This window comes from Manacus vitellinus, unplaced genomic scaffold, assembly GCF_001715985.3.
Source record: "Manacus vitellinus isolate BGI_N305 unplaced genomic scaffold, ASM171598v3 scaffold_46_pilon, whole genome shotgun sequence".
Classification (NCBI taxonomy): domain Eukaryota; kingdom Metazoa; phylum Chordata; class Aves; order Passeriformes; family Pipridae; genus Manacus; species Manacus vitellinus.
The window spans coordinates 2,175,758-2,200,545 of record NW_021940578.1 but is presented as its reverse complement, the minus strand read 5'-3'; the positions used below and the strand labels follow the sequence as shown (position 1 = coordinate 2,200,545).

The 24,788-nt window shown below is 53.0% G+C and overlaps 1 protein-coding gene across 1 annotated transcript in view; it reads left to right on the top strand.

Moving 5' to 3' along the window:
• EPHA8 (EPH receptor A8) overlaps nucleotides 1-24,788 on the top strand; it is a 46,597-nt gene that overhangs the window by 5,481 nt on the left and 16,328 nt on the right. Inside the window, 2 exon segments of the mRNA XM_029962415.1 lie at nucleotides 7,002-7,066; nucleotides 15,913-16,576. Of these exon segments, the coding sequence (XP_029818275.1) occupies nucleotides 7,002-7,066; nucleotides 15,913-16,576 (729 nt within the window).

Here is a 24,788-nt window from a genome sequence, read left to right as displayed (position 1 = left end):
CTCAGAGAAATTAGGGAAAAAGCATCCGACAGCCTGAAAAACTGCCATGCAAAGCCCCTCCAGATAATCCAGATAAGCAAGCACATTTGTAAAACCCATGTTTCCCTAGTGAGGATTCCAGAGAGGATAACACTGAAATCTTTGCCAGGACTGCTGGGACACAGGGGTTCATGGGAAGGGCAGGGTGTCATTTTCGGGGTACTGCAGGGTTTGTCCTGCTCTGGGACTCCAGGATCTGAGACAGGCACAGGTCTCCAGCACCTGAGTCACTGTGGATGGTATAGGAAGGGACAGTTTTACGTAAGAAATCTGCAAAATGCCAAACAGGCAGGAGATAACAGAGTGGACACGCGACTTACGGGTGGGGAGTGAGATGCTCTAGGATAAGGACCTGGGATGGTGTTAGAAGCTTACCTGGCATGAGCTTCAATGCCTAAAAAACGCAGCAGAGGTCAGAAACCTCAGTGACCAAAGCTGAAAAAGCGTTTGTGCCATTTTATTATACCCAACAGATGTGAGAAAAGAGAAGAGGGAGTCAGGTTTTGGCCATCCGGGACGTGGCTCATGTCACACCACACACAGAGCTGGTGTGAGGATTCTTGGACAAACCCTTCTGGACATGACTCCCATTTCTTCGAGTCTGTACCACATAGGTTTTGCTGACTGCAAGTAGAGGACATGTATTTTGTGCTAGAAAACTTCTGTATGGTTTTGAAAGGCTGTCATGATATTGGTGGTATGAGGTGTTTATTCTGTTCCTGTGCCTGGGTTTGGATGCAGGTTCAAGCTTCTGGGCTTGGGGATAATGGTCAGGGATGCCAGGAGCTACCCTTTGGTGGCATGGGGGTTCAGTGGATCAGTTCTTGCAGGTCTTCAGCCAGATGAGATGCCAAGGGGTGGCTGTGCAAGGCACGGGCTCCTCTCTGCTGATGGATAGGGCCGGATCGTCTCGCCGTCCCTCAGGCTGGGGACACTGTGATGGAAAGGACTCATGTGACTCCCAGATGGCCAAATCCAGACCTGGGGTCACCAGTTGTACCAACCCCTCGAGGGTCCAGGGCCACAGGGACTCCGGTGCCTGTCCCTTTCCCAGCCTCACCGTTGTTCTGCTCTTTGCTCTGCTCACATCAGACTGATGGAATTTCTTGCCTCCCTGACCTTTCTCACCCCCTATCCCCAGAGCCTTCTCACCTCCTCCTCTGGCTTCTGCCCTGAATTACAAGTCCAGCCACCCCTTGAGTTCAAAATAGTTCCTTCCCCGCTGGCACGAGCTCCTGGACCAGCGACACGGAAGAATGTGCTCACCCTGAGCCCCATGTCTGGCTCCAGGCACCCCGTCCTCAAGCCCTGGGACAGCCCAGGGGGGTTAACATTTCCAGTCAGCTATTTATGTCCATCTCTGACCACACACTGCTTGCATTGAAACCTGTGAGTGCCACAGTGCAGGGATACACACCAGTACCGGGGACACACACCAGTACTGGGGACATACACACCAGTACTGGGGACACACACCAGTAATGGGGATGCACATCAGTACTGGGGATATGCACCAGCACTGTAACACCCTGCCCAGCAGTGGGGAGTGTGTGGGCTTTCATTTGGGTCTCCTAAGCCAGCGTGCCCAGCTCTCCCTGTCTATCCCACTGCAGACAAGCATCAGGAGTCTCAAAGTGAGCAGGAAACATGACCATTTTACGTCTCTATTTTCTCACCCGTAGTTTTGAGAGGGAACATCTTTTTGCTGTTTGGCTTTTGATGTGCTGCCTTTTTTTTTTTTCTTTTTTTTTCTTCTGGGAAATAAAAAAACCCTGCCCTATAATTTCAAGGTTTCTAGCTTTAGAAATACTTTATTCAGGGTGTTTTGTTTTGTTTCATTTTTTACATTACTTCACAACACCTCAGCCCTACCGCAGGTTATGCTCTTGCGCTGCACATTATCTCACATGATATCATGCAGGGGCTGGAAGGATCAGGTTGATAATTTTATTTTTAAAACCTGAACTGCAGCTTTTTATTAGCACTGATTGAACAAACAAGCTTTCTTCCTACATCAAAGTATCTCCTGCTCTGGGTATAGTGAAAAGGGGTGACCCTCTGGGCAGTCCTTATGGGCATTACCGCTCCTGATGCATTACAAAACGATATAAAATTAAATACAGAAAGTTCACAGCAACAATCTGGAGGTCTGAGAAGAAATCCTGAAATGGGAATTAGGGCATGGCCAAAAAGCAGCACTGCTTTAGTTTGAAAATGTTTCTTTTTAGCTTGTTTTGGGTTTTCTGGGGGGGGGGGGGGGTTGTTTTGTTTGTTTGACTGTTTTTGGTTTATAGTTTGGGTTTTTTTTCTGGTTGGTTGTTTTTTTTGGTTTGGTTTGGTTTGGTTTTTTGGGGGAGGGGTTGTTGTTGGGTTTTTTTTTCCCCAGCCTGATTCTGGCATTTCCAGCAGTGTGGAAATCCTGGATTTGGTGACATTTTTTTTAGATCTACCCACATTGCTTTTCTAAACTCCTTCTCTGGGCAGCCGAGGCTGGTGGGTGCTGAGTTGAGCACCATCCCTGCTGTGTCCTTAGTCTGTGCAGCCTTGTGGATGAGCAGCTGCTGGACAAATCCCACCTGGATCCGGTCTTTGGTCTGGCAGAGCAGCACCCCAGTGCTGCAGTGCTGACCCAGGTTTGTGGGGAACATCCCTTGTGCACAGCTCCCAGATGGGGAGAGCTGACCTACCCCCCAGGCTTGCTGCTCCTCCCTCTGAGCCCCAGTGCTTGGCCTCCCGTGTTGGGGAATAAATGGTTATTTTTCATTCCTTAAAGGTAAATATTGTCCCAGGGATCAGGAAACTGAAAGTGAAGCTTCCCGTCCTTTCCTCTTGCCATGTTCCAAGGCCAGCAAGACACAGCTTTGTGTCTCAGCTTTGCCTGACAAGTTGGAAAGGTCGTGGCTGGCTATTCAGCAGGCTCTTGGATTAAACGGTGGGATACAAATAGCTGACCCAGCCCGGCCCCATCTGCCCCTTCAAAGTCCTGCCCGATCTCACAGGAAATGAATGCCACTGGCTCTCGTTCCCCTTCTCTCAGGGAGCCTTCCCTGTCCCTTTCCCATACCCTGACTTTCTCCCTGCTGTGGATAACCCTCCCTGTGTTGTCCCCCCATGGAATGGGGCTGGTGTGGGGTGTGCAGACCCGCTTGGGGCCGCGGAGCTGAGCCTGCTGGTCTTTGGGCAGCGGGGAGCAGGAGTGCCAAACCGCGCTGATAAGAGTTTAATTATCGATGCAAAAGGCGTTGTTGCATGGGGGGGAGCCTGGCTGGGAATCTTGGGAGGCCTTTGAAGTTGTGATGGAGAGGAACTGAAGCCCAAGGGAACAGGGCTGCTCCCACTGACCCTTCCTCCCCACGCCTGCGCTACAAAGCCCCTGCCTAGGAGGGAGACGGTGGAGTAATTAGAGGAAGGACTGCAGTGGGTTAACAATTAGTGAGGGTGCTCAGAGCCCTCTTTGGTCCCCCACTGCTCTTCCAGAGGCTGGGGCTCAGCACATCCCCCAGCAGGTCAGCCCCAGACCTGTTTCACCACCCCACCATGCACCCCTGGGTGGGCTGAAGGTCCACGTGCTCCCTTAGATACCATGAGCCCATTTCTGAGCCTAGGACACTTGGATGTGAGACCCCGAGGTGCTCATGCATCTGCTTGTAGGGATGTAATACAGCCCTGCAGGAGCTGTGGCCACCAGTGCAAGTGCTGGGAAGGATATCTGAGCACTCACTCTTTATAGATGATAGAGGTATAAATATAGATATTGATATAGATATAAATGATACAGATATAAACATAGATATAAGATATAGGTGTAGATATATGACAAGAGATAGATGGTTCCAGGAAAAACTTACGTCCTCTGGATGCTAGTCCCTGCCTCAGCTTCCTCTCTCGTCCCAAGCGGTGTTTGGGATTTGGTAGACATGGGTATGGATACAAATATAGGTACAGATCCAAAAATAAAGGTAGAGGTAGAAATACAATATACATATACATCATATACAGATTCATACACTTTGACTCCAGTCTAATCTGTGGCTGCAATGTGCACTACTCACACCCTATTACAACTTTATGCAGCAAGAGGGTCTGCCTTACGTGAGGCTCGGTCTCCAGACCCCAGTTGGTGCTGGGAAGCAACCTGCTCACTCCTAGGTGCTTCCATTTGAAAGGGCAATCAGGCTTGACAGCTTTTCCACCAGGGCGAGAATTTCCCCTGACACCTCCTGGTGTTTTGGCTCAATACGCCGAGGCAAGGCCAAGGCACAGAATAGGGGAACGACAAAATGGTGCTCGGGAGAACAAAATGGAGCTCGCAGTTTGAGGCTGATACGTGCAGACAGTCCATAACATCAAACAGAATCGCCCAGCTGTAGGAGAGAGAGGTCTCCCAAACTGGCACATTTTCTGAAAAAAAAAAAAAAAAAAGAGAGAAGTTTCAGCTGAAAGGGGTCCTGAAAGGGGTCCTTTGTGGGGGTCTCTCTCGCCCTCCCTCCGGCGGCGAGGGCGGGCTCTGAGCGTCGCCCCTGGAGAGGCGGCGCAGCCGGGAGATCACCTGCGAGGGGCTGGACGGGCACTTGTCGCATGGTCCCCTCCAGAGCTGGGCTGGAGCCCCGTCTGTAACAGGTTGGGTTTTGGGAGACTGTTGGTCTGCCTGTACCCGAGCCCAGCACGCCGCAGCGCTGCTGGATGGCCACTTGTATCCAGGGATGTGTGTGCTACACCGGGAGTTAACGCAGGAGCTCTCGGGCACGCGATGCCTTTATGTTTGTACAGAGCCTGCCACAGTGGGCTTAATGCACAGGGCTCCCGTGCACTTGGCTGAACTGCTTGGGAGAGAGTAAAAGAAATAGCTTGTCCCTCTTCCTGCAAAGGGGCGTGAGGAATCTGAGCACGGATGCAAGATGGTGGGCACCAAAGCACCCACAGGGAGACGACTCCTCCATCTCTGTGGGACTGGGTGAAAACGTGGTCAGCATATGGGTGTGGCAAGGAGGCTCCAGCTTGCACACCCCGCTGTGCAGACAAGTCTGGGGTACACCCCACTATGTGGTCTCAACATCGTCCCTCACAACATGATGCTCCCACTGGATCCCGGTCCATGCAGGCTCCTTGTGCTGCCTGGGGAGCAGTGGGAGGCACCCACATCCACTGCGGAGCATCTCGGCGTGGGAAAGAGGGTGCGGAGACCACGGTGGGGGGGGAGAGAGGGTCTGTGAAAACTGCCCCCTCCCTGCAACCTGCCTGCTGAGGGTCACCAGGACCGTGCTCCTGCACTGCGAGCAGGGAAACTCCCAAACCTGGGCTCCTGCTGGGCGAATTACCCAGGGAAAATAGGCAGAAAATCTTCAGATTAACAATAACAAATAAAAATGGATTTGAGATCTTCGAGGTAATTACTCCATACTGAGGGCAAGGGGCCTCCTTAGCAGTGGGAGCAGTGCCGTGCGGGGAGTGGAGGGGCTCAGCCTGCTGTTGGGCCAATGGAGCCACACAAGAAACCCTGGAAATTCTTTCAAATTGTTCTGCTAACATTAATAAATGCCTCAAAAGCTCCTAATCTGCTCTGTCAGAAGCATGACGTACGGGTGTTTCACAGCCAGCTCACGTCTCTGCTCCCCTCTCCCCCCCTCTCCTTCCCTGCCTGGTAATAGTAAATGAAAGTGGCACCCGTTCCTCGGGCTGCAGGGACCAGCCTCACGCTGAGCTCGGGCTCTGCCAGGGCTGGAGCTGCTGTCCTTATGTGCCCCATCCCCGCTGAGACAAAGCTGGTCCTTGCACCAACACCAGTGTCCCTCCAGAGCCCAGGGACCAGCCCAGACCTGGTGCTGCAGAGGGATGCTGTGACAAGGTGCCCTGAGGTCCAGTTTGAAGCTGCTCAAGGGTGAGGAAAGGCAGCCAGCATGGGCACAGCACCTTACTGGGTGGCTGCAGGACAAGGAGCAACGGGGAAAGCTGGAGGCACTGGGGGCCCTGTGGGAGCCTGGTGCTGTTGAGGGGTGGTGAGGCAGCAGGGTGCTGGTGCCCTCTGTACTCACTCCCAAGGGTTAGGGCACCCTCTCCCAAGCCTCCATCCCTCTGAATCTGCACTGTGGAGCTGGGGCTTGGGCTCCTTCCTCAGGTGCTGAGCAAGTCAGGGGGTTATCAGGCATTGGCAAGGCTCTCCTCTGCCTGGTGCTGTGGGATCTGGGTGTGGGGCTCGGATGACTGAGGCAGCAGGGCCATGGCATCCTGCTTTCCCCCACTGCTGACACTGCACAGGTTTCCACAGGAAGCTCCTGAGCACATTCAAAGTCGTCCTCACTTCTCCCCCCCCACAAGCTGCTCTCCTCTTGCAGTTTGCCTGTGGCTCCTCGTTAAGCTGGGCTCCCAGTGGTGGCAGGGATTTGGAAGGTTTGGCTTTGATGGACCTCTCCAGTGGGGTGTCAGCCAGGACCATGGGGGGTCACTTTGTGCTGGAGCCAGGCACTGCAGTGTGCAATTACAGCAGCTGCTGGAGCACAGACTTCAAACCAGGGATGCTGGGAGGGAGCTGAGCCTAAAGGGCTTCCAGAGGAGAAGTGTCCAACCCAGGAACGATGCTCCAGCTGCATCAGTGTTGGCCCAAGGTGGGAATGGTTGACAACCTGGTGTTGGAAGTTTGTTTCCACAGCCCCTCCTTGCTTTGCATTCCCTCTGACCTGCTGTTTGCAGCCCACTCTCCTCCAAAAGGTCGCAGTGCTCTGTTGTGGAGCCTGGACTCAACCCTGTCCTGATCACCCAGCTCTGGGCAGCATCACTTGTTGCCATCCCCTCATCCACGCCTTCCTCATGTCCAGCCAGGCAGTCCCTGCCAGCAGATTGATGGGGGGGGGGGAATATTCAAGCAAGTGTCATGTGTGGAGGGGGTTCTTGGTGCCTTGGCTCCTCACCCCTTGGAGATGGGGACAAAGCTTTCTAACACAGCCTTTTGCTCCTGTGTTTTCCAGTGAACTTGCTAGACACATCAACAATCCCGGGGGACTGGGGCTGGATGACTTATCCCTCACATGGGGTAAGTATGAAGCGGCTGTTGGCACAGAGGGAACTCAGTGGGACAGGTCACCGTGGGTCCCTGGGGCAGGGGGTCAGGGGATGGACAGGGAATGGACATCTCAGCCCCAGGTCAGTGCTTATGGGACAAAGAGACAAAGTCTGTTGGGAAAATGCCAGCCTAAAAGACTAGCAGTGGGAAGTAGCTGTTTTGGAAATGCCATTTAACCCTCCATGTCCTCTGCTAGGGACCAGGTTGTCACCAGGTCCTGAGTTTTGAGGGGACTCAAGAGGTGGGACTCATGCTAAGAAGCATCTCATTCCTTGCTGCATCAGAGGGAACAGCCATAAACAACTGGGAAGCTCCCAACTGCCTGTAATCAGAGAAGTTTCTGGGGAAACTGGGCAAAAGGGTCAGGGGGACTCCCCTGCAGATGGTTCCTGATGGGGAATGGGGATGCAGACACAAAGCCCTGTGGTGTGGCTGGGAGGGACGTCGGGGTGGTGACCCCCATGGGAGCCTGCCATCCACACTGGTTGGATCCTCTCCCCGTGCCCCCTTCACTTGCCAGATTTTTCTGCTGCAGCAGCTTTCTGGAAATAGAGTTCCAGATGTCAGAGTGACCTGGCTGGAAGGATTTTTCTCATTCATTTAGAGAACAGAAACAATCCCATAAATACCCACAGGACCTACTGCAAGGCACAGTGGGGCTTGCTGCAGGCACGAAACGTGCAAAATTGGGGTGCCTACCTGGCTGCTGCTACTGTTTTGATTTTTCATGTCCATTCTTTTTCATCCTTTCTCTGAACTAAACGGTCCTAATCTTTTCAATTCCACCTCCCACAGAAATCTTCCCAGGCCTCTAATAATTTTCATTGATCTGTTGCTTGAGATTTTCAGTCCCTGCGCTGCTTGAGCAGGAGTGATCAGAACGGTGAATTCATAATAATACCAATGATCAGATTTCTATCAGACTTTATCGTATATGTAAATATATTAAATTGTTAGCTCTAATTTTAGCAGTTAGCTGTTGCAAATGAGTGTCCTGGGAATGTAATAGATTGAGAGGTACAAGGTCAGAGGGGACCGCGGAACTAATGTGATGTGATCTCCTGCATAAATACAGGCCTTCAGGCCTGTCAGTTCATTCAGCTCTCAGAGCAGCCCAGCTTTTAGGAGAAAACATCCTTGGCTGCAAAATTGCCAGTGCTGGTAAATACTCCAGGTCCTGTGGTGATGCTGTTAACAGGCCCCTGTTAAAAACCCATCGCTAAGAGGGTGTGCCTGGCTTTGTCTCCAGCCACCAGACTTTCCTCTGCCACTGCCTGCATGAGGCAGATGTTGTCCTCTTCATGGTCATCCATAGGCTGCCCTTGGTTGTGTGGATCTCTGTCCTGTCACTACTCAGCTGTCATCTCATTTCAGCCCTGCTGCCAAAACCTGGCACCCTGGAGGAGCTCAGCACACCTTCAGGGAGTCAGGGACCAGGGCTTCCTCTGCTCCCCTGGGAAGGAGAACTTTTCTGGGATTTTCTGTGAGTCAGGGATGTTTTCCTCTGTCCACATCCAGTGCTCTGCCTTTCATCGCTCCCTAGGCAATTCCTCCTCATAGTCAGATCCTCTGCCACTCACAGCCTGCCCAAGGCTCTCCTTCTGGATCCTCTTCCATGAGTCCAGCTCTCCTGATGCCTCTGTGACCCCATCTCCAGGCCCATTGCCTGCTGTCATGCAGGTGGGACCCATCGCACCACCGAGGGGACTTGGGTGAAGATGAATCCACCTGAGCTGGTTGTTCTGGGCATGGCCTGGCACTCCCAAAGCAGACAAAGGACTGAGCCCAAAGGAGCCTCATTCTCACCACATCAGGGACTTCCATGGGTGGTTAAGGTGCAGCATCCTGTACTGCACATTCACAAATCCAGGGGATGAGTCCAGGGTCCCAACTCATTTGAGCTGTCAGGTGTCATGCACTGGGTGACCACAGGGTGCTGGGGCTGTGTCTCAGGACAGTCCTCTACAGCAGGTGCCCAGCAGCCCTTCACCAGCAGCTCCTGAACACTAATACATCTAAAGTCTCCATCTTATTAGTGATGTTTGCTAAAAATATACAACAATAATAAATAATAAATATAATAAATAATAAAAAGGGTGCAGGATTTCCTCACAGTGTATCTGTGCCATCCACAGACAGACACAGCATCCTCCTGCCAAGGGAGAGCATTGCTGACCCTGTCTCCCTAGCTGAAGACATGTTTGTTTTGCTTTACCCACATCTCCATTTTCCCCCAGGGCCACTACATGGGTGACACTGGGAGGTGAGTAGCTCTCTCTGGGTCTTTGCAGGGCACTAAGCAGACAGAGCCTTGGTCTCCAGCCTGAGGAGCCTCAGGAAGGGACTTGTGTCTGCTAGCTCACTGCCTAGTGCCCTACAGCTTTCTTTTCCAGCACCTGCACGTTCTGTCCCACCTCTCTGGGTCTTCTGGGGATGCCAGAGGAAAGGCAGCAGCCTCAGAGGTTTCCTCCTCTGGACTGGTTGATCCCAGAGCTGCCCACACGGTCAGGGCAACAGTCCAAAGCATCAGCACTGCAAAACTGGAAGGGTGCCACCCACAAAGTCCTGATGTTTTCATCCCAGCTGAGGGCAAAGTGAACCTGCCTCACTGGGAGGTTGTTTCCCTTCTTGGTTTGCTGTGGACCAGCAAGAGTGGAGGAGCAGGGGCTGGGAGCAGTGGGCATGGTGAGAGCCAGCAGAGCTGTGGGCCCTGGGCAGTGTCAGGCCATCAGGGAGCCATGCCTGGCCTGTTTTGACATTTTCTCTTGCCAGACAATTAACTGAGGGGTAATTGGCTGTAATTGCTGCTCAGGGGTTTAATCGCACCCCCCCTCACCTCCACCCTGGAGACACGTGCAGGAAGGGAAGGGTCACCGGGAGCCTCCCTGTCCCGCGGGCTGCGGCTCCTCTCAATTAGAACTTCAAAGGTCTCCCAGGAGCTTTTCAGCTCGCTCCTTTCCCGGAACAATTCCCTTTGCATTGAAAATTAAACTCTTATCAGTGCCGTCAAAGAGGCTGCCCCTTCCCCTCCCACACCTCCCCCTATCCCAGTTCTCCCCAGCAAAATGCCCCAGTGCCTTTCTCTCCCCTCTCCTTGCTCGGCACATGACCCTCTGGATCAGAGGGGGCCTGATGGGCCCCTTTGCAAATTGCTTTTCTACTGACTAATTAAAATGCTGATGAGATAAGTCAACATATTATTAATAATTATTGTATCATCTACTTTGATTTACAAAGTCAAACAGGAAATGATTTTGTTCAGACGCAGGGTATCTAAGGAGCTGGAGTGATGCCTTGCAAAAGCTTATTAGAACGGGAGCACCTGGAGTGCTGGAGAAAGGCCCCCCCATGCTGCCTGTGACCTCCCATCAGCACCCCCATGCTCTGGCCCACAACAGCCCCCTCACTGCGAGGGCTGGAGTCAGCCCAGAGGGCTGGTGGGCATCTGCCACCCAGGCAGCTGCCTCTACACCTATCACAGAATCATGGAATGTCCTGAGCTGGAAGGGACCCACAAGGGTCATCGAGTCCAGCTCCCAGCCCTGCACAATTCCCAGCAATCCCACCTGGCATATTCCATGTTGGCTTTGTTGGTGGAAGCACCAGGAAAGACCTTCAGAGGAGGTTTGCAGCTCCCCATCTCTGCCCCTTCTGCTCCTCCTAAAGGGATGTATCCTGAGGCCCCTGGGCACAATTAGCCAAGAATGCTGCTCCCTCACCCTACAGTGCTCAGGGAGAAAACTGTTAGGCACTAGATTTGCTGAAACACCCAGCTGAGAGCACAGATGAGCCTGTAGGATTGTTTCCCAGCAGTGTTTGTGCATCAGGGACGGGGATTTCACGATGCTGTAAATGTCCTGGGACTGAGCTGTTTGCAGAGCAAAGCCTAGGCACCAGGGGACTTCTTTTGCCTGGCTATGGTCCTGCAGCCAACAACCAGTTCATGGCTTGGATGCACCTTGTCTGTCACAGAGCTTGGGGACCCTTTGCCCCAAGCCCACCCTGTAAAACACTGGCCCCCAGTCCAAGCTGCTCCATGTCCTTGGCACTTCAACTCCCTTCAGGGTCATTTCTTTCTCCTCAGAGCACCAAGAGATGCTGGGGCTCTCCCATCTGCCAAGGCCACGTCTCTGCCCTCCCTCACTTTGATGTCCTTGTTGCATTTCTTGTGTTTCTCTTCCAAGCTGAAGCCTCTGCCTGGATCCAGGAATATCAGCAAGTTACAGCTCAAGCTGTGGTGAAATTAATTTTCTTTGAAAAAAAAAAAAAAAAGATGGGTTGGAAGGGAACACTGGAAAATAAAGATTTAAACTAGTAATTGAGATAAAAGCTCATCTCCCAGTGCTTGTTCAGTAAATGCTGGGTTATTGCTAATTCCCCAGATGCTGGTCACTACCAGGAGTTAATCACCTGCAGTGAAGCTCAGGGTAGTTAACTGCCTGACAAATCCCTCCTTAGCCACAGCAGTGACTGATTTCATGGGGATTATCTCCATTAAGGCCTCCCATCTGATGATTTATAGCTGCAATAACATCCTTCTCTTTTTTTTGTCTCCCAGTAACAGTGGTGTGAGGGACCTGGCAGCTCCTGGGGAAGTGTTGTGGTTCACTGGGAAGGAAAGTGCTGGATGTCTCAGTGGCCACAAAAGCATTGCTATGCCAGGCAGACCTGGCATCCCTCCTGGAAGCTGTCCCAGGACTAGGGAGACCTTGTCCCTTGGCACTGCAAGGATGGTGGGAGGCTGAGCTGCTGCTCCAGGGGGACACAGTCCATCCTCCACTCCTCCTCCTTCTCCTCAGCCATGCCACACAGGCCCTAGGAGACTTCTAAGACCTTGCTCAGCTGCCCACATATCTGGTGTTTGCATCTTTTGCCTTTCATAATCTGGCAATTTTTTTTACAACCGGTGTTGACTTTAATTTAAACTATTAGGCAAAAGCCCTGAGTGCAGATGCAATCATGTTCCCCCCCCCCCCCCAGGGCACATGTGCTCACCATGTTAATTATGATGTCCTCATTTCCGTCTCACTGGGGGATCTTATCACAGTGGATGGGCCGAGCTGAGCTTTGGTTAATAAAACCACTTCAACCCATCAGCTGGTGATGCTGGGGGTGTGCACAGGGCCTGCACTCCTCATCCAGTGGTACCCAGAGCCACGGACACCTCTCCCTGCCCATGGAGCCTGTAACTGAGGTGAAACAGAAAAACCCTTCCAGTCATGGGGATTCCTGAAGCAGGTCCCTCCATCCCCCCGTTGGTATCTAAAAGGGCCTACAGGAAGGCTGTAGAAGGACTTTCAGCAAGGTCAGGCAGTGATAGGATAAGGGAGAATGGCTTTAAGCTGAAGGAGGGTAGATTTGGATTGGATATTAGGAAGAAATTCCTCCCTGTGAGAGTGCTGAGGCCCTGGCACAGGTTGCCCAGAGAAGCTGTGGCTGCCCCATCCCTGGAAGTGTCCAAGGCCAGGTTGGACAGGGCTTGGAGCACTGTGGTCCAGTGGAAGGTGTCCCTGCCCATGGCAGGGGGGTGGAACAAAATGGTCCCTTCCAACCCAAACCATTCTGGGATTCTATGATTCCAAATACCCTGCAGGTCCTGGGATCTGGCAGAGCTCATGAGACCTCACTTGCCTTGTGACATGCTGGGAAGATGCACCTGTGGCACCCAAGCCACGAGTTCAGGTGACCTGCCTGCCCCTGTCCGTTTCCACTGGTCCTAGAGCACTTTCCCTGCAGGGCAGCTGTGGTGTTTTGGGCTGGTCTCAGACTGGGATCCCAAGGCACTGCCCACAACCCCGGGACAGAACTGACAGTGCAGCCCCTGTGAAAAAAAAGCACCACGTTTGAAAGAGTGATGGTGCAAATGCAAACTCTCCAGGTTCACCTGGGGGGTGGAGATGGGGCTGATGCCGACTGCTGCCCGTGTTTGGAGGTGGGCATTTATATCTCCCTGTTCTGCTGGCTCTGGCAGTGCCACGAGGGTGTGGGGACACTGCAGTCACGAGCTGCATCTCCTATGCCAGATTTGGGAGAGAAGTGAATGTCTGGGGACGCAAAGCAACCACACGAGCTGGAGCCAAAGCGTTTTGGTGCACACAATAACCTCATCTTTCCCTCGCTGGACGCTCCTGGAGGGCCCTGGCCCCACGGGCATCTCCGAGGGGAGCCGGCTGTGCATCGGGAGGGTAATCCCTGCTCACCCCCCCAGCTCTGCCCTCTCCCCGCGTGTCTCCTCCCATGCTCGGCTCTGCCTCACTTCCCCCGGGGAAACTCAGCAGGGAAAAGACAGGAAGCAGATGTTGTGTTAATTTGTGCTCGATTAATTTCGACAGCGACTTCCACACCCTCGGAAGAGCCTCAGCGTGTGCACAGGCGGGTGTGGGAGCAGGGAGAGGCAGAGGGGCTGTGCCGTGCCTGGCTCTGCCCACACTCCTGAGCACCACTGTACCCTCTGGGCAAGCAGCAGGGGGGTGTCCCGGGTGTCACAGCACCGTCTACAGGCTCATCTCTGTGGCTGGAGAAGCTGAGGGGTGCTGCCCTCACCCCTCCAGCCAAGCACACCGGTAGCCTGGCCCCTTTCTGTGTTGTCTACCTGAGCTCAGTGATCCCCAGACAAACCTGGGCATTTCTGGAATTCAGAAGACAAGTTTTTTTAAATGAACCAGAAACATTTTTCTCCTCTGGCAGTGGCTTGACTTTCACCCCCTTTGCAGACGTATTTCCCTTGGAATGAGTTTCCGTGTTAGTTCGCACCTGGAGCTACTGCCTGTTCCAGGTAACTTTAAGCTCTTTAGGAGCTGAGAGCAGAGTTTTCTCCTAAATGCATGATGCTGGGGAAGTTTTGAAGATGTACCTCACCAAAATGACTGCTCTGATCACCCTCACACGAGCAGAAGGCACCACACCACCTCCCCAGGAGCTGCAGGTCAAGGAGGTCGAATGAGGAAGGACATTCCCACCTGAGAGGGGAAAAGGGAGTGGGTTGTCTTACAGGTATCACTGATACATCTTTCCAGTATCTCACACGCTCTGGAGGTGTGCTGCCCTCCCCTAGCTGTGTCCTGTCCCTGCAGTGCTGGTGGCCACACAGCAAGGCTGGCAGGTGCCTGTCCCAGTGGATCTGCATCCTGGTCAGCTCCCACAGTCACTGGGGTGAAGGCTTCAGGCTCACTGTCTCTGAGCTGAGCATCCTTCTCTCAGGACTGCTGTTGGTTTTGTATCTGTAATGAAACACGGGTCACCACTTGCATAAGAAAACACCAGTTTTGCCCTGTCAGGGCAAGCCTGGCAGTTTATTTTAATGTGCTTGTAATGCTGCTTAAAAGACTTGTTTTCCTGCTCTGTGCAGGCATGGTTGGAGCTTTCCTTGGCTCCCCATTCCCCCCAGACAGCTGGTGCTGAGGTGGGGGCTGCTCCCTGCCAGCTCCCAGGCAGAGCCAGGACCCCAGGATGGTGCAGGCAGGGGGGTGCTGATGTTGGTGTGAGGAGAGGGGCGATGATTTGGAAGGCAGAGGAGCAATTGCTGCAGCAGTGCCAGTATCTTCCCCAGCTTCTGCAGCAGTGCATCTGGGGCTGCCCCTCACAGCTGGACTTGGGCACAAGAGTGGAGCTCAGGCATCTTCAAAGCCTGTTTCCAAGTCCAGGGAAAAGTCAGAAGGTTTGAAGTTCTCCTCTGCTTCTCCACCTCCTCCCCTTTTCCCGTAACAATTCAGGAGCCCCAGACCCATCCATGGGGGTGTGATCAGAGTGCTTGGTCTGGGCAGGAATGTGAGCTGAAGAGGTGGTGGGTGAGAAGGGAAGGTCTGTGAGTCCTGGCGAGGGGTTGCTGAGGTTCGAGAGGGAGACCTGAGGCAAGAGTGAGCCCCCCAAAGTGTCCTGTAGCCTACAATATCTAAGTTCTACTTGTCCCTCAGCTATGGAATTAATTTGTATTCAAAATATCACTACTTCTCATTTCTCATAAGTTAAACCCTTTAGCATCCCTCCCTTGTGTGACACCCATGTCACTGTCCCTCTAAACTCACCCAGACCACCCTTTATTGCAATCCTGCTTGCTGCAACATGCTTCTGCCAGCTTCTCCTCCCCAGACTCCCCCTGCTGCCACTGCAACATGGAATTTTCACCCCAGAGCTGTCAAGCCATGAACCTTTGTGCTCCCAGAGCCAGTCCCCATCCAGCCTCTCAGCTGGGTTGAGCACTGTGGGTTCACACCGAGGAGCCACGCTGGCATCACCTTGTGGGGAAGAAGAGGGCTCTGAGCCCCCAGGGGCCCCTGTTTCTTGCTGGAAGTCCTGTGTTCACTGCATGCTTCCCCTTCACCCTGTGCTACCCACCCTGACACTCCTTCTCCAGATGGAAAGCACCCAGTTGAGTCTGTGCATGGACAGTGCACGAGCCAGAGGAGACCCAGGTGAGCACCACACAGGTGGTTCCTGCTGCTGCCAATGATGGGCTGAGCACCAAGAAAAGGGACTCACAGACATGATCTAGAGAGTTTGGAGCCCTCCCAAGCACATGCTGCCATCAGCCTCTGCCAGCACATCAACCTCACGCAAGCGTTCCCAGACGGGAATAGCCAGGGTGCACCTCACGCAGAGCTGCAGCAGGGTGGGCTGGGAGTCACTGCCCAAATCAGTGCTGGTTAAATGCTGCTCCTCCTCATTTCCCTTTGCCTTGTGGCAGCACTGACCTCCCAGCCAGGCACAGGAGCAGAGGGAGTTCATCCTGGGGCAGGAGACAGCAGACTTGTGCATGCTCTGTGCTCAGCCGGTGGCTGGGGACATCAGGAATGACCTGTTCTCTCTCCGTCCCACAGTGGGATTCGATCAATGAGATGGACGAGTTTTTCAGCCCCATCCACACCTACCAGGTCTGTAACGTCATGACCCCCAACCAGAACAACTGGCTACGGACCAACTGGGTTCAGCGGGACGGCGCGCGGCGGGTCTACGCCGAGATCAAATTCACGCTGAGGGACTGCAACAGCATGCCAGGGGTGCTGGGCACCTGCAAGGAGACCTTCAACCTCTACTACATGGAGTCCGACCGGGACCTGGGCACCAGCACCCGGGAGAGCCAGTTCATGAAGATCGACACGATCGCGGCGGACGAGAGCTTCACCAACGTGGACCTGGGGGTGCGGCGCCTGAAGCTGAACACGGAGGTGCGGGGCGTGGGGCCGCTGAGCAAGAGGGGCTTCTACCTGGCCTTCCAGGACATCGGGGCGTGCATTGCCATCGTCTCGGTGCGGGTCTACTACAAGAAGTGCCCGGCTACAGTGAGGAACTTGGCATCCTTCTCTGAGGCCGTGACTGGGGCGGACTCGTCCTCCTTGGTGGAAGTGCGGGGAGAGTGCGTGGGGCACTCGGAGGAGAGGGACACCCCCAAGATGTACTGCAGCGCCGAGGGAGAGTGGCTGGTGCCCATCGGGAAGTGCGTGTGCAGTGCTGGCTACGAAGAGCAGCGGGATTCCTGCATGGGTGAGTCTCCCTGCTTCTTGCCTGCAGTGCCTGCGAGGGGAGGGATGGCCGCGAGGGGCTCTTGCCTCTTTGGAGAAGGGCTGAGGACAGATGCCCTTTCACAAAAACTGGCACAGCCAGCCTCCTGTGGAGGCCCAGGGCTGCCCAAGCCTTTGCTGGCTGGCTTCACGCTTCCCAAATGTGTTGTTTGGCCTCTCCAAAGCACCCCCCGCCGCTGGCAGGGGTTTGAAAGGGAGGGAAACAAAAAAAAAAGAAAAACATCGAGCTTTCATGAAACAAGGTCACTGTGTCCATCCCTCACCCTCCCGGGGCTGCTGGGGAGCTTTCCCGGGGGGCCCTCTGGGCAGGCTGTGAGCTGCCGACTGTACAAACTGCGATAAGGAAGTGGGGTGACCAGCAGCAGGCGTGTGGGATGTGTGTGTACAGAGCTCCCCGGGAGAGCCCTGCACACGGATTTGTTTGCGCTCGCTTCCTTCCTGGGATGTGGAGAGGGGGAGCAGCACAAATATGAGTGCGGGGGCCTTTTGTTTGAGCTCCGTGGAAATGTCAGGTGGAGGATTTGTCTTAGGGAGACTTGGCTCAAGGTTAGGACGTCCGGCACCGGGCTGGAATAGACCCAAGGGCTGCTGGGACTGGCGCTGGCTCCCGCAGGTCCCCGGCTACACAGAGTGGGAAGGATGGGCAGAATAAATGCTTCTATCCCAAACTCTTCCTGTCTGCGACCGTTGATTTGAGAGTTATCCTGGGGTAGATAGGAAAGGGTCTTCCATCATGCTAAAGAGTGGGTGCAAGGTGTGTATGGGGCCAGGCACATGCCACTGTGGGAGGGGACACCAGCAAGGGCCTCCTGGAGGGCTGGGTCCAGCTCCACCACTGCAGAGATCTGTGAGTTGGTTCAGAAGCACCAAACACCCAATCCCTGTATTCCCCTCCAGCAGTCCTGTATTGCAGTCTCTGCCCCAGGAGATCCCAAAGCCAGGAGGCTGAGGGAATCTGTGGCATCAGTGCTGCCTCATTTTCCTGTGATTTCTCAGACAGGTTTGCTCTCTCCTGGAAGCAAAGCTGTGGGAGAGCTGCTGTGCCCTCCTACCCTTTTCTAGTGGGATTGCTCCTACCATAAGCATGGCACATGTGGTCCAACATGTGCTCCCAGATGGCCCCTCTGCATGGAGATGGACCCAGACCCAGCAAAACTCTCCAAGGCTTGTGGCATCAGAAACCGGACGGAAATGTCACTGGATTTCCTCTGACCTCGGTGTCATCTTCCTCTCCTGCTTTCCCTGTCACATTTTTCCAGCTCCCAGCACAGTTTGATGACCCAGCATCAAGTGAGCAGGGGTAGCACCTCCTTGCCCACATCCCCTTTGGTGGGTGGGTGTGGAGCAAGAGTACATACAAAAGCAAACAGATGCAAATCTCTGATCTTGTGCCTGACTAGGGCAGAGTTCACTTTTCAGGCTGAAAAAATGCCCTCCTGGAGTGATTTATAACACCAGCAGATCTGTTGGAGTTGGAAATTAGCCGTTTTAATTGTCAGGAGGACAAAAGCAGGATTCCAGCCACTGTCGCCCCAGCAATTTTTCATTCTCGGCCACAGGGATGAGATGATATAAATCACTCCTAGTGGCCCTAATAATCTTTCTATAAATATCAGGGAAATTCATTTTTTTTGCTTGGGCGGGGGGGCAGGGGGATGTGTGGAAATTAGAGAGAAGATACTTTGCCTCTATGGCAGTGTTTAAAATGTGATTCCAAATTAATTTCCTTCTGCCTTTCACAGCCAGACACCTTATCTGTCAAAGCTAAAGATGTTTGAACAGTGGAGGTTTCTCCCTCTCCTCTTTAACGTTCATTTTTCTAAGGACCTGCCAGAGTGATGGAGGACAGCTCAGGAAAGCAGACCAAAGCCAGAGCTGTTCCCAGCCCTTCAGAGGAGAAGGAAGGTTGTGCCACAGAGCTGGGAAGGACAGGGTGAGGTGCCACATGGTGAATATGTGCAGGAACACTGGGAAATTCTCTGTCTCTCATCCTCTTTACAGAGTCATAGAGTCACAGTCTGGTTTGGGTTGGAAGGAACCTTAAAGCTCATCTCTTTCCACCCCCGTGCCATGGGCAGGGACACCTTCCACTAGACCAGGTTGCTTCAAGCCCCATCCAACCTGGCCTTGGATACTTCCAGGGATGGGTCTTTGCTGTCATCCATCACATTGGATACCCCTTTTCTGGGAGCAGGAGGGTGGTGTTTGGGATCTCTGACTTCTGCACCCGTCTCAGTGGGATCCACACGTTTCACCTTGTTTTGATGTCTTAACATTTGCCATAAGGATGTGAGGGGTAGTTTCCATGGGATCAAGGGGGCCAGATCTCAGCCCCGGGACACTGGGATAGGGACGACCTGAGGATGCCAGCTGGCTTGGCATCAGATGTGACCCCCTTCTCCAGCTGTGTGCTGCAGTGCCTTACTGGGCAGAAACCAGGTTTGAGCAGGAATTCCCACAGCTCCTGATGGCATCCTGGGGTCTGCCAGCTCCTAAAATTCCCATCAGTTTAGCCCCACAGCACCTTCTGCCACGGCCACCACAAGGATGAAATCCCTCCTGGGACAGCACAGCCCTGCTGCCCCACTTGTTTTTCCCTTGGTTTTCAAGGTTCTGAAGGACTTTGCTTCCCTCACCCCATCACCCACAGCCTCAGAGTCGTTGCTCTTTCCTCCTTGAAGTGCATCGGTCCACACACGACACATTAACATCTCTTACACACAGCAAATAGCAACATTAACATCTCTTACACACAGCAAATAGCAACTGCTCTGCCTAAACAACAGAATAAGCAAGAGCAGGAGAGAAAAGGATCTGTCCCAGCAATTTATCAGATAAGGAGGCAATCAGCATAATTCACCTTATTGACATGCAGCTGCTGTGCAGGACAAATAAGAGATCCATTTCAATAAGGTCAGTGCAATTAGAGAGATGGGAAAGGGGAGCTTGTTAACCCTGGTTTTGCTTCTGTGGGAAGGGAAGGACCTGTAACCCACCTCCTCAAAGGCTGAGGGCTGAGACATGTGTACCATGTCCAGTGGGTGGATGGATGGAGAGGTGGATGGGAAGCTCAGGCAGGTGAGGACAGTGGCTCTCCAACCACATCCCTCCTACCACGTCCTCTTTGGGAGGGCTCCTGAGCCACCAAGACCTTGTGTGATGGTCCTTGGTGGATGGATCTTGGTAAAGCCAGGTCCTTGCATGAGGGTCCACCTTTTGGGACCCCGAATTATTCCTTGGGCTGCATCTCTCACCAGTTATCAGTGAGCAAAACTTAAAATTGAGCTAAAATCTGTTCAGCTGATCCCAGGTTGTCCATGCACAGAGAGTCAGTTTGGAGCATCAGTGGCAGTGCCATGGCTACAGATCACAGAGCTGCTGTCTGGGAGCTGACACAAACCCATCCAGCATCCAGCCATGGAGACCTCCAGGAGCACAGAATCTCCCAGGAAGCATTTTCTTTAATGAAGAAATAGAAAAGGGTAAAACAGAGGGACAGGTCCTCTTCCCTGTTGTGAGAGCAGGTGGATGAGCCTTTGGCAGAATTCCCAAAGAGCATCTCTGTGGTATATCCATGGCTTTCACAAGTGGTTCTGCTTTCCCTCTGCTGTGCTCGGGGCCTTCAGCCTGGCTGTTTTCTTTGGATGGAAAAGAGGGATGGGGGAGCAGCACCTGAGCAAGTCCTAATTCCTGCTCCATCAGCCCATTTGCACATGAGGATGGGTGCCTGTGGCCACCAAACAGGGGTCTGCTGTGTGTGGCTGAATGAGGATCTGGCCCTGGTTTAGACTTTACCCAGCTCTGTCCAGAGTACAAAGTCCATTTCTTGGCTGAAGCAAAGAGGGAGAAGAGAGGGAGGCTGCCACTGCTCTTCCCCTCCAGCTCCCAAACTGAAGGAGAAGTGGGAATAGGGGAAGGACTTCTGGGCTTTCTCCTGCCTCCTGTGGGACACGGCTGGTGGAAATGGATCTGGAGAGTCTGGTTAGCAATCTGGAAGCCAGTTAATTTTTTCCAGTTGGTGGGATTCATGCTGATGAACCAATCAGCAGATTTAATGTACCTTAAACCTTCCTTGTGGGCAACTTTAATCGAGCAATTAAAGAACCATGGCACTGCTAATTAAGAGGAGAAAATACCCAGCTTGGTAATTATGTGCTTGTGAATACAGTTTTGCATCCATGGACATTTATGAAGGAAGTCAGTCCTGCAGCTGGTGGGGCAAGGGGGAAGCAGAGCTTAAAGCTCATCCAATTCCCTCCCCTGCCATGGGCAGAGACACCTTCCACTAGCCCAGGTTGCTCCAAGCCCTGTCCAACCTGGCCTTGGACACTTCCAGGGATCCAGGGGCAACCACAGCTTCTCTGGGCAACCTGTGCCAGGGCCTCCCCACCCTCACAGGGAACAACTTCTTCCTAATATCTCATCTAAACCTACTCTCTTCCCTTTTTTCATTAGGACAGACTTCTTCACCTAGAGGTTTATACAGCCCTGGGATGGGATCCTTGGATTCACATTTGCCTCATACCAGGACCTCCAGCACACAGTCACAGCCCTGGCTGCTGGTCTGTTTGGATCCCAGGGGTGCTGGGCTGTGTGTGTGGCTAATTCAGCCCAGGGAGGAGGCTGGAGAAGGCAGGGGGCAGGACAAGGTGATCTCAGTATCTCCAGCACACTCACTCTCTCCTCCAAAATCCAGTGGCTAATTGCAATGACGGGGAAAACAAAACAAAGCAGCATCCCAGCACCTAAACCTATTTATTTAGTTTTCTGGTAAGGAACAAACAAACAGGACAGAGGTACCTGCAGAGCTGCCCTTGTCCCACCAACACAACAACACAGGTTTTGTCCCTGGCTGAATATTTTATTGTTTGCCACTTTTCCTCTGAGTTTTCTGTGTCTTTCTGCTGACAGAGATAAAGGGTGAGAATGATGCTAGGCTGGATTTCAGGGAAGTGATGGGGATGAAACAAATTTAATTTGTGCTTTGTTGGTCTCTGTGGCCCCTCTAAGAAGTGCCAAAGAGCAGCTGGGCTATGATGAATGGAACTGGCAGCACTCAAAGACATTCACCAGTTTGGGAATGTGTTTTTTTTTTTTTTTGTTTGGGTTTTTGTTTGTTTGTTTGTTTGAACTCTTCCACAGAATTTGGCTGAGTTCAGGTAATGAACACAGGTTGTCGCTCTGGATTTCCCATGTGCAGGTGCCTGGGAAGCTGTTGCTGGGGAGTTGGGACACAGCCAGACTGCAGGAAAGAGCTGGAATTCCACAGCAGTCCTTTCCCTGGGGATAGTGTAACACAATGGGGGGCTGGGGACATCAAATTCCCCACCAGCATATTCAGAGGCTTGGTGTGATTGCCTTGCATGGGGAAGATGCTCCTCATCCCACAGAGCAGTAGGACCCTGCCAAAAAGTTGTTCTGTACTTGGCATGAGCTCCAGATCCCACCCATGTCACTGCTTCAAGTGATGACTTCTCCCTCTTCTGAAAACAACATGCTGCTGCTGACACTTTGCCATGAAGGAGAAGGGGATCCAAAGGCTGGTGGGGTTCAGCTGTGTGTGGGTGAGGACTGTGCTGGCCACTGTGATGCTCTTCACTTGCTGGAGGGCTGGGAACCTTTATTTTGCAGCTCAGCCCCTCTACACATCCATAGTTATATGGATGTGGTGAGAGGGCTCACACGGCCCCCAAAGCTCCATTCCAGCTCCTGCCAGGGGTGGGATGAAGTATTTAGTGTTTTGTGTGTCCTTTCTTCATTTTTGCCCCACAGCAGGGACACCTCCAGCACTGTCACCTTCAGGGGTGCTCCCATTCGGCCCCTTTCTCTACTCCAGACTGTGTTTTCTGGGTCTGGTTTTGGTCTGATGAAATCTGTGGGGTTTTTTTTTCAGAAGCTTTGGATAGTTCTGTCTAAAACCCTTTGACAAGGCTGAGTTTGGGAAACAGCTTTTTTTCTAATTCTAGCATTAGGCTGCCTGTTTCCATCCAACTCCTGCAAGTTGTGGCATTTCCCCAGACAAGCTTTATAAAAAAGCCTTTGCTCTGAGTGTGCCAGGCTGTCTCTCCCACAGAAGTCTGCACAGCATCACCTCCACTCCCACAGAAGGATGTCTGCACCAGGAAGCAGCAAACTGGGATTTGGATGTTTCCTACTTTTATTTTTGTCCTTTTTTTTTTTTTTTTTTTTTTTAAGAGGTGGAAAAGAAGATCAGAAGAGAGTCAGGGCTGAAATCAGGTTGGATGGAGCTCTGAGCAACCTGATCTAGTGGAGGGTGTCCCTGCCCACGGCAAGGCAGGGGAGCTGGATGATCTTTGAAGTCCCTTGCAACCCAAACCATTCTGGGATTGTAAGGCTAGAGATGTGATTCTAAGTCATGCTGTGAGATTCTAAGACCTGCTGATTTTTCTATGGCAGCACCATGCAGATTTCCAGTCTGGGATGCAGCCAGTCTGGACCACCATGGTTCCAGTTTGCCCAGCACTACAAGTGGAATTACTCCACTTGGAAGAGCAGGACTGTCCTTATGCAACTTGTCTTGGTGGCAAAAAAGTCTGGGTGTTATCAAGAAGGACTCAGGGAGTCCTTTGCTGCACGTGCCATTTGCTGGCAGCCTCATGCACAGGGTTCTGCTGGCTTTGCAAAGTCTTTATGGGTAAAAGAGTGCCCCTGTTCCTCCCTCTGAAACACTCAGGGGTGCAAAGGGTTAACTGTGGGAAGAAGGGCCAAGCAGCAGGGATGTGAGGTGGAGTCTGGGGTGACAGAGACAAGTTGAGGTGTGTGGAGTGGTGTGATGGGTTACTGGGAGTGGGAAGGGTTGCAGCAGAGGGACTGCAAGGTGGGAGCTGAGTTGTGGTCAGGCTCACGTGGCACTCAGAGGTAAGGCAGGGGCAAGAGCACACAGAGGATGTGTGGGCATCAGCAGAGCATTAGGGCAACCCATGATCTATGGACCAGGAGTTTACTTGAAAGCATCTGCCAGCCAGGCCCCCAAACCCCCTCCAGAACACCGACCAGGCCAGAGCCTGGGCTGACCTGAGACTGCAGGGAAAGGGGAGCACAGCCTTGTAAAAGCACAAGATTTTGGGCAATGAGGCAGATGCCTCTTTTTAGGAGACGACTGAGAATAACCTGCTCCTGTTTCAGTGTCTGTGTCATGTGGGAGTTGAGATTGGAGGCATCATGCTGAAAACTGGATTGAAAGGAGCTGGTTTTTTTGTGCTGGCTTCTGCAGCCTGGAGGGCTCTGGGACTGGTGCCTGTCTCTGGCTGTCACAGTGGCTTTGACACCTCTATTTCCATCTCTATCTCTTCCCAGCGTGGCCAAAGGGAAGTATATGACTGCTCTTCTGGTGCTTGCAGATGCCCAGATCTGTTGAAAGGTCAGGAAAGGGAGCAATTGGCAGCACTGGGCTCACAGAGCTGCCCCATGGCACCCTCTCAGCCATGCCCAAACCTCCCAGGCGGAGGGTGAAGCTGAAAGGGAGTGACACAGGGTCAGTGCTTGCATTTGCAGCCCCACCAAAGCAGCCCGTGGTGGTCCCATCAGGTCCACCTGCAGAGCACTAGACCCAGACAGCCACTTCAGAGTGAGAAAAGCAGCTTGTTCCCAGCCAGCATCTCCTTGACAGGTCCATCCATCATCTCCCGAGCTCTGCCAGCTTATTAGCAGATGTTGTCCTGTCCCCAGAGGATGGAGAAGGAGGGAAACAAATGGACCAAACTCCAGATGGTGAGCAGAGCCCTCCCCACGTTCACTGTTCCTGAGACAAACCTGCTGCTCCCTTGGGCACACGACGTGTGAGAGTCAGGCTGGTGGGCAGGGAAAACAGGCAAGATGTGCTGTGCAGGGTGTGGGGATGAGTGGAAACCCCATGGAATTGAACCAAACAGGTTTGGGGTTGATCACTGGGGACTCACCTGTGCAATACGGGGCTAGAGGTGTGCTCTGCCAAGCGTGGGTTTAGTGTTGGGATTTGTAGGCTTTGCTGGTGATACTGGGACCAGCCAGGTCTGCACAGGCTGCAAGCCCAGTCAGGTGTGCAAGTCTTGAGCTGAGTGGCAGGTGAAGGGCTGCTCCTGTCCCACTTGCACTGCAAAACCACACCATGAGATGAAACTGCAGGGACAGGCATTCTGGGCTGGGCATTGCCGGGGAATGGCACTGGGGACAGG